At 41.2% G+C, this 9,636-nt stretch overlaps 1 protein-coding gene across 5 annotated transcripts in view; it reads left to right on the forward strand.

Moving 5' to 3' along the window:
- LYN (LYN proto-oncogene, Src family tyrosine kinase) overlaps nucleotides 1–4,217 on the forward strand; it is a 122,891-nt gene extending 118,674 nt beyond the window's left edge. For all 5 annotated transcript variants that reach the window (XM_066266142.1, XM_066266145.1, XM_066266143.1 and 2 more), the window contains exon 13: nucleotides 2,738–4,217. In XM_066266142.1, coding sequence (XP_066122239.1) covers nucleotides 2,738–2,940 — 203 coding nt within the window. In that variant the 3' untranslated portion in view covers nucleotides 2,941–4,217. The remainder of the gene's footprint in view (nucleotides 1–2,737) is intronic.
- The last annotated feature ends 5,419 nt before the right edge of the window (nucleotides 4,218–9,636 follow it).

Genomic DNA, 9,636 nt, shown 5'->3' on the forward strand with positions numbered 1-9,636 from the left:
GGAGGGGTTTGATGAAAAATATTCAAGACACAAAACACAAATTGCTGTACCGAGTCTGGGATTACAGTTGAAATGGTGCACGCGGAGATGGTAGTGCTGCTGGAAGCTGGTCCGCACTGTCATACACCCAGCTGGGCAACGCTTGCGCTGCCAGATGCAGAGCAGTCATGGCTAGCAATTGTGGTCATACAGTGGAATGGTCGTAAGTTGCATAGGTTGTAAGTCGATCAATATTTGTACACAGAGGTTTCTTATGAAAATTATTCAAGAGAACTTGGCTAGTTTCAAGAACCAAGGCAATGCCAAAGCCATAAAATTTATGAAGACCAGAACCCTAAATAAATATATTGATGTGGCCCTGGCCTATTGGCTCAGTGGTAAAGCATTGGCGTATGGATGTCCCAGGTTTGATTCCTGGTCAGGGCACATAGTTGAAGTGACCATCTGCTTCTCCAACCCTCCCTACCCCTTCTCTCTCTCTCTCTCTCTCTCTCTCTCTCTCTCTCTCTCTCTCTCTTTCTCTCTTCCCTTCCCACAGCTATGGCTCAATTTGTTCCAGCACATCAGCCCTGGAGCTGAGGATGGCTTCCTGGAACCTCTTCCTCAGGCGCTAAAAATAGCTGGGTTGCAAGCAAGGCCCCAGATGGGCAGAGCATCGGCCCCATTGGGGGTTGCAGGTGGATCCCAGTTGGGGTGCATGTGGGAATCTGTCTCTCTGTCTCCCCTCCTCTCACTTGGAAAAAAAAAGGAGAAAAAATGATATTGATGCAAATCAGCCTTTTGGTTTCAAGCATTGAGAATCAAATGAATCTTCCAGTTAGAACTTCCAGTTTCACAAATACTGTATTTGAAGATGGTATTTCAGAAATTGACATGAGAAAAAAATAATTCACCATCTCAACAACTTTCAAGACATCTTAACAATTATAAAGTTCACCTGGATCTTTCCATTTCAAAACCAAGTGTGCTTCCAGGACAGAAACGATCAGTCTTCTTTCAGGGATTTAAATCCAGACAGGACCTTTCAGTCACTGTGTCCTTCGAAGAAGAAAGGTTAGTTAAAGCCAGAGTTCAGAGGTCACTGATCATGACCTATGGTAAGAAATATACCAGCAACCCACTCCATATGTAAAACCAAAGTTTCACAAACCACACCAACTTTTTTATGTATAGTGCCTTTTGATCTTTTTTTATTCTGTTAGTTCTTTTAAATACTGGTAGCTCCCTAAAAATGAATTTGTTGATTCCAAATGAGTGGTAACCCATAATTTGAAAAACACTTCTTAGAGAGTAAATTCAAAAGAAAGTTCTCTTCCAAGTCTCATAAAAGACATTTTCCTAAGCTACTAGCTATCTTTTAGTGTCTTTCCAGTGACCACTAGTGGTAAAATCTATGGTTATGGCAAAAAGATAGCTATTGAAAAGAAGTTGGTTGTGATGAATGGAGTTCCACATATGCCAGATAGTGTGCATATTCTGCATGAAAATACTCTGCATGGAATACAGCTCCTCTCTGGAGTTCAGATTCTGCAGAAGAAGGCATTCACAAAATATATAGGAAAAACATATAGGTGTGGGTAGGCACTGCTAAACCACTACGTTAGCTTGCTTCTCCGTCCTATTTTAATAATGGAGGAAAATAGTATCACAATCATCTTTTCTCATAAAACTATTTTCAGTAACGAAGATTGGAAGTTCAGCTTCTGAACTATCCTGAGGCACTTGACCCTTTTAAATGCCATGTACTGTTGTCAGTCCTCTCACAGAGCTCAGTTGGAACAGTGAGTACCTCGTTCCCTCGCAGGATACTGAGAATACACACATTCCAGGGTGAGTGAGAGCTTTGACTCATCTGGCCTGTGCTGAAGATGGACAGTTTTATGATTGAGACATAATCAGCTGGCTTAGTTAATTTAAGGATCCTGACTTCTTTAAGTAAACTTACAGTGAAAAGCTGATTTGAAAAAATATTAGTTTAAGATAATGCATATGATTTTAATGATGTATAATAGGTAAAGACTGAAAAGAAAATAATACTACAAAAGAAATTGAGATTGAAAGTTAGGACTGGGCTTGAGTAGTTCATTCAAAAGGTCAGTCAAGCCTAGTATCCTTTTGTCATGAAAGAGAACTTGCTTTGTCTTCTACTTACCATATTTGCCTGTTTCCCCTTTGACAAACTGAATACCGCCTGTTTCCTTTTGTACTAAAATTTATATTATTTCGTTGTTTACAGAAGTTTTCTCAGCCTTCGTAATAGTTTTTTAGGGCATCCATAACAAAATGCCACAGACTTTTGGAGGCCAGAAGTCTGAGGTCAAAGTGTTGGCAGGCCTGGTTTCTCCTGAGGCTTCTCCTTGGCTTGCAGATGGCCGTCTCCTCACTGTGTCCTCACATGGCCCTCCCTCTGTGTATGCATCCCAGCATCTCTCTGGGTCTTGACTTCTTCTTGTAAGGACACCAGTCAGATTAGGTGGGCCCCACCCTAGAGGCCTCATTTTAATTTGATGACATCTTTAAAGGCTTTATCTTTACATAAATTGCAGCCTGAAGTATTGGGGGGAGTAGGACTTCAACATATGAATTTGCAGGGACCATCGTTCAGCCTACAACAGCCTCCAGAGCTTGCTTCAGTAATGGATGAGGGATATGGTAGCAAGACCACTGCAATGCTGGCTCCTTGGTCAGGTTTCTAAACAGTATGGCATCTATTTATTTATTTATTTATTTGCTCTAGGGAGAACTAATGCCGACGTGATGACCGCACTGTCACAGGGCTACAGGATGCCCCGCATGGAGAACTGCCCAGATGAGCTCTATGACATCATGAAAATGTGCTGGAAAGAAAAGGCAGAAGAGAGGCCAACATTTGACTACTTGCAGAGCGTCCTGGATGATTTCTACACTGCTACGGAAGGCCAGTATCAGCAGCAGCCATAGAGCGTAGGAAGACCTGTCGCCGTTCTCAGGGACGGCTGCCTCATTATAATAGAAACAATAACAATCACTGATTGCACTGGTTTTCATGTGCTGAGATCACCTACCATCCCTACTTCCTGGAATGAGGCTGAATTACTCAGGAAGAAACACTCTATATGGAAAAGTGTCCACATTTCACAGGATGGTGCCCACAGCTCTGCGCCATGGCCTGCTCCCAGCTGGTCCCCTTGCTTTGCTAGAACAACATCTGAATACTGCTCTCTGAGAAGAAAAGACTTGTTCTACCCAAAATGTACCCAGTTTGACCTCTTGTTTACAATTGGGTATGCGACTCAAAGGTTCAGTGGCCATTTCAATAAATCCCAAATAGTTGCAAAACTAAATTCATTTATAAAAATCAAATAACTGGATGTCTATCATGGCAGTTTTTTGTACTTTTGCTATGCTTTGGCTTATTTCTTTAAAAATTACTAATTCAACCTGTTAGATTTTGCAGGTGAAGTCAGAAGCTTAAAAATATCTTTCCCAGATTTCATTGATTGCCCTCCCTCTAAAATCTGAGACCGTTAAACAATTCCATCTGTGCAGACTGCTCAGAGCCCCCAGATATGAAGCAGCCACGCTTTCCCAGCCTCTTTCCTGCAGAAGACTCGTCCGTACGCCATGGAGAGCTGCTGTGTTAAACGCCATGGAGAGCTGCTGTGTTAAGTGCCGTGGATCTCATCGATTGCCGGGCCTTGCCCAGACCTCCCAGGAGGGAAAGGAGCCTCAGAAACTGCTCTACCTTAAGAAGGACTATTTTTAAATGGTCCAGCTTTTCAATTTCACAAATTCTTATATACAGACTTTCGTTAACAACATAGTTTGGAAGAACAATAAGATTCTCATTTCTGCAGAACCTTGTAGGACCTTATAAAACATAAGTGTTTTCTTTATTGCTTCAAATGATTTGGACATTCTTTTAAGGATCAAATATCAGTTTTAGTAGTACTCAAAGTAAAAATACCATATTTGGGAGCTATTTTATGATTTAGCAATCTTTTCTAAGTCGTGTAAAACGTGTGCAACTCTATTTATACAAGATATGAAGGAAAATTAGCAATGGAGGAGGCTCTGAGGAGCCACTGTAGAAAGGACACTGGGGTTTGTTTACTAAAGTTTTCTTACTACTGTAAGCTTTGAATGGAAAATGCTGTATCACCTTTCACTTAGGCTGTCATGTATATACCTAATATTTCTATTTTTTTGATTTTATTTTAATACACCTGGCCCAGTAACGTCTCAAGCTTTTTACTTGTGTTTAACATTTTCAACTACTGTCAATGTAAAAATGAGTACCAACTGGGGGGAATTGAGAGGTGATTCCTTATGGTTACCTGGTTTAAAAGACTTGTACAAGTTCTGCCTCCATCTTTTGAGCACTTTCAGATTGGAGGACTGAGGAATTGACAGCCTGAATGCCCGAACATCTGGGTATAGGGCCAAATAGGATTTGTTTTCAAATAGGTTTAGCAGGCACCTTTAAAATCTCACTTTGTATGTGCTGGCTAGGCATTAGGTGCATAAGAAAAGGGATAAAATAGTCTACTTTTCCATAAATTTTCTTTTCTTTTCATGTGTGATTTTTTTAAATGTTCCTTTTAAAGTATTCTAAAATTTTTGATTCACAAGTGTCATATTCACAAAACTAGATTATCGTCATATAATGTCTGCACAGCTAGTCACTTGATTGACAGTGATGTTTTCTACATACACCTACCTGTTCACATTTTCTTTCAGAATCACACATAGACCCAACATATTACATGGAGAGAAGGTGTAGAGAATTCCTAAAGCAAAAGAAGTCTAGAATATGACTCAATGTGTCTTCACCTGTTTTTTTTCTTTTCTCAATTCTGCTTCCTTTCGCCATTTTAAATTCAACTTGGCCTCTCGGTCAAGTGTGTGGTCCCTTCCCCACGCGTCTCCGGCAGCTCGGGCCATATCACTCCCTCTCAGCCATGCTCCAGCCACAAAGCACTCAGTGGGCAGCATACACAGTCTTCTATGGCAGCAAGATTCCACCCTCCTCATGGCTGACAAGCACAATGAGGGCTGAGTAGGTTTCTGTATAATCTTAGGGTCTCTTATGGTATGCAGAATGGTTTGCATCATCCCATCTCAGGTCATTACAAGGGGTCCTCGGGTTACGACAGTCTTGACACAATGTTTTGAGTTTACGACTCTCATTCCCATAAAAACTAAAAAATTGAGACTTTTTTTTTACACTCATTTTTGTCATTTTTTTTCTGTTACTACAGTACAGTATATTTATGTCCTTTTCTTTTTTCTGTGGCTTAGTTTTGTTTTTATGTTCTAGTCTAGAGTATGGTTTTACAACTGTGTTAGAATAGGTAAGTGACTTAGGCTAGGGTGTGCTTTGACTTACACCAAAATTCGATTACATCACTGTCATAGGAGCAGAACTGTGTCGTAACTCGAGGGCCCCCGGAATGGAGAACTTGTAAAATAGAATGCCCACTCCCCGAGATCCTGACTCCGCTGTTCTGCAGTGAGAGGTGGATGTCACTGTACTTGAAAAGCTTCCCCGGAGAATGGAATGTATACTCAGGCTTGAGAGCCATGCCTCTCTCTGCTTTGACTGCTTTTGCAAAGTTGTCTTCTCAAAAGAAGACCAGCTTTCTCTTTCCTCAGATGATATGATTTCCCGTGGAAGGAATAGAAGAGAAAGGGAGAAAATGTTTTGCTTTTTTCCTTTCCTATGAGCATGAGGCTTACTGAACCTAAAGTGTAACTTAGAGGCTTCACTCGGGAGTCTTTAATAGAAAGGGATCACTGGTGCAAAGAAGCCTCCCAAGCTTGCCTCCCTGGATTCTGCCAGAATCTCACTAGAGAAGCTAATTGCCCAGGCCTTCTTTTAAGGGAGGTTCTATACCCCATAAACCTTGACCCCTGGCCCAAGAGTGCATAAAAAATGAATAGAAGGAGGGACCATGTTTATTACTTACACAGCAGAATAGGTAAAGGGCGCTGAGATGTAAATATAAACTCATTTCCAATTTTGCCTGTGGTAATGGCTTTCTTTTTATCTTTTCCCTTGCTCAAAGAAACTATAATACATCAGGGCAGTAGCTGCTAAAAAATACTCAATTATGAAACACCAGAATCTGACAAAGTCAACTGAGTTCAAACAAACGCTCATCCTGCAGCTCATCTCCCCGCCTTTCAGATTTAACTGCCGCATTCCACAACAGCTTCATTTCTTGCATTCTCCGCCAAAAGCACCTCTCAGATGAGATCACACAAGCCATCTTTCCCCTTACAAACATCATTTTCTACTTCTGCTTAGTGGACTGGAGACTCTAGTTCTGTCTCCTACATTTTTACTACCTGGTTTTTAGATTAAGTGAAGATGAGCCTTGCTGTTCTTCTTGATGGAAATGGTCATTAGAAATACACAAAGGCACAGACCCACCATTTTCTCAGTGCGCCCTTTTGTGCTTTGACTCTTTATTAAATTACCTTTAACACACATAACAACCCTTGAAGTTATGGCAGGTACTCTACCTATTTCACAGCTGAAAAATCAGGTGCATTTAAGGACACAAAAGAAATAGATTTGTTTCAGATTATTTCCTTGTAAAATGAAACAAATGTCATGCCTTTGTAGTGGAATCTCTCTGACTTCATTTAGGTATTCTAAGTGGGCAAAGGAATTACTTATACAGTGCTTCACTGGAGTCCACATAGACAGAGGGGAAATTTCTTCTAAGTAATTTTAATTTTAGAAAGTTAGTCATGCAAGAATTCAACTCACCATTTACACTTAAAATTTTTTATATGGAATACACTTTTCAATAAAATGCTTTGATAACATTTATGCTCCATTTTATAACATGAAGATGTATATAAACAGATAAAACTATACCAGAAAGTTTTAATCTGATAGAAGTATAAGAGAACAGTCTTCCAATTTAATTTTTATATGTTATAAGTTATGAGTTTAAAAACAACATAGGAGTGAGTCAGTGACAAAAATGAGACAGGGTTCCCAAGATGGCCACCGTGTAATCTTGAGTACATCTTTTAAATGTGGGAATAATAGGGGCTGTCTTGTTGGCCTTCATCACTAGGTCCTTGGACAGCTATTAGAAATAATCTGGGTTGGCCAATGTGCAATGTTAACACAATTTCTAGGTGGCTTTATTTCCAGCCACCAAAAGTAGATGCATGTCACAGAACTAGAAAACAATCTTAGTTTGTTTTTTTTTACTACACTTTGGCTGGGCTTGAACCAAATCCTTAATCCCTGATCTGTTACCGGTAGAGTCAGATGTGTTTTTGACTTCAGGTTTGTTTTTGTTTGTTTTCAACTTAAAAGGTTAATATAAGGAATATACTGAAAATTTAGTGGTAACACCTCAGTGAACCCTGGACAAAGATCTTTAGTCGTGTAAAACATTCCTGCAGAAAAATGCCTGAACTCATACTAAGTGAGGTGAATATAGCCTATAAATTGCTTCAGGTCAGATATTGCCACCAAGTGAGTTCTAAAATGGTTTTCAGAGGTTTATCGACTTTGGAATTATGGATAAGGGGACAGACCTGTACTCTGAGAACTTGAAAAACGTGCAAGACCTTTCAATGTCAGTGGTATCTGATTCAAATGGAGGTCATTGGGAGTATGGTTACCCTAACCCATTTTACACAGGCATCTTCCAAGATGCAAAATAGTTATGTGTCTCTTTAAAACAACATAGTCATTAATATAATCTCTGATGACTTTCACATCAGGGAGGTCTAATACTCAGCAGTTTAAATCAGGAAAAAATAGTGGGTTTAGTTGACCATAAGAGTTGCTAGTGTTCTGTGGTTAAGATAGTTAAGGGGTGCGGGCAGAGGCTCACTCAGAGCTCAAAAAGGCCACAAACAAAAAAGGTGCTCTTTCATAGCATGAAAGTCAGACCACGTGGGAGCATTACATTCAATTCTGAGTGCTTGATGGCAGATTCTCGCATCTTAACTGCACTGGAAAAGTCACTTTGATGTGGGCAGTGTGGTGTGCATAAAAGAATCGGGAGCTCCCCAAAGGAGGAAGTCTCTGGGCAGTCCGGGGGCCCACAGCACTGTTTTGATGAGAGAGATAAATGAAATCTTTTAAAAACATTTGCTCTGTCAAAGAATCATGTTTTGTATCCATCTTTGTGTTATTTTTCCAAAGTAGTTCATCACTCCTTATCTCTTTTTTGTTAATATACTTAACCTTAAAAAGGTGTTCCGTAGGTTAACGTAGTCATTCAATACAGTGCTGCATTGAACATTTCCTTAAGTACAGGAACAGTGGATGTGAATGTGTGAGGGATATGGGCATTTAATCTCAAACTGCCTGCTTTCAGGGGACAAGTACAGTGATGATATAAGCGGAGCAAGGAAAATATTCTAAAGGAAAAATAGGTGTGAGTGTGAAGAGTACTCTGAGGAGAGATCCCAGAGCTGATTATAAGAAAGGGCTTCACCAATAAGCGACATTAGGAATTGGCTTTGAAGGGGGAGGGCACGGGCAGCCAACAAGGAACTGCAGGGAAAAGGTTAGTGGGAGTCAGAGGCAGAAATGTGTGGAAGCCTTGAAGGACGGAACCCCCTAGACTGCGATTAGCGCTGTGCTTCTCAAACTGAGTGTGTGCCAGCCTCGCCTGGGAGGCTTGTTATAACATCACAGCCCACACCACCCCAGAGAGTCTCGTTCTGGGGTGAAGGTCTGGGGAGGACAGGGATTGGGGACTGGCCTTCTTGGCTCTGGGCCACCCTTTGAGACCCATTGGACCTACAGGAGCTCAACAGCAGAGGAACCCAGTGAATCAGGAGGAGGGCACCTTCTGGAGAAAAATGTGAGTCCCAGGTGTGAAGTGTGAAATTTCCTGGACCAGGCTGCACACATCTGAGAGAGTCACAGCCTAGGGAGCACAGCGCAGAGCCCCCGCCCCTTTCCCTGGCTTCCTGCCTGGCTCCTACTTACTGTGCTTATCTACAAAGTGAGGGGGAGAGCCTGACCTGTGGTGGCGCAGTGGATAAAGTGTCAACCTGGGAATGCTTAGGTCACCGGTTCAAAACCCTGGGCTTGCCTGGTCAAGGCACATAAGGGAGTTGATGCTTCCAGCTCCTCCCCCCTTCTCTCTCTCTGTCTTTCTCCTCTCTAAAAATGAATAAATAAATTTTAAAAAATTTAAAAAAAGAATAAACTTTAAAACAAAGTGTGTGTGGGGGGGGAGAACTGTGCCAGTCGCACAGGGTTGTTAGGAAGGACAAACGCCGTTATATTTTGTTATAAGCCACACTCATAGTTAAGTCAGTGTGTTTGTGAAATAAAGACATGAAATCAAAATATTTGTCGATCAAAATGTTAAATGAAATGCAAGGTTAGAAAACACATTATCAAGTCCAATCAGCGAGCAGTGTGAGAATGGACAGACAGGAAAACCATCAGGAGGCCATTATGGCCGTCCCAGCAGAGGAAAGATAAGCATGCAAACTACACTTGGGCCTTCTAGGGGAGACTCTGTAGCCACAGATAGTCAGAGGGACTTGCCTGACACTTAGAGTCTGGGTTTCTCTCAATTGGAGCTGGGATGCAGAAATCTGCTTGTGTGTTTGCTTTTTAAACAATCTCCCTTATCCATGATTTTGATTTAAGAATTC

The sequence above is a fragment of the Saccopteryx bilineata genome, chromosome 3 (assembly GCF_036850765.1).
Source record: "Saccopteryx bilineata isolate mSacBil1 chromosome 3, mSacBil1_pri_phased_curated, whole genome shotgun sequence".
In the NCBI taxonomy this organism is placed as follows: domain Eukaryota; kingdom Metazoa; phylum Chordata; class Mammalia; order Chiroptera; family Emballonuridae; genus Saccopteryx; species Saccopteryx bilineata.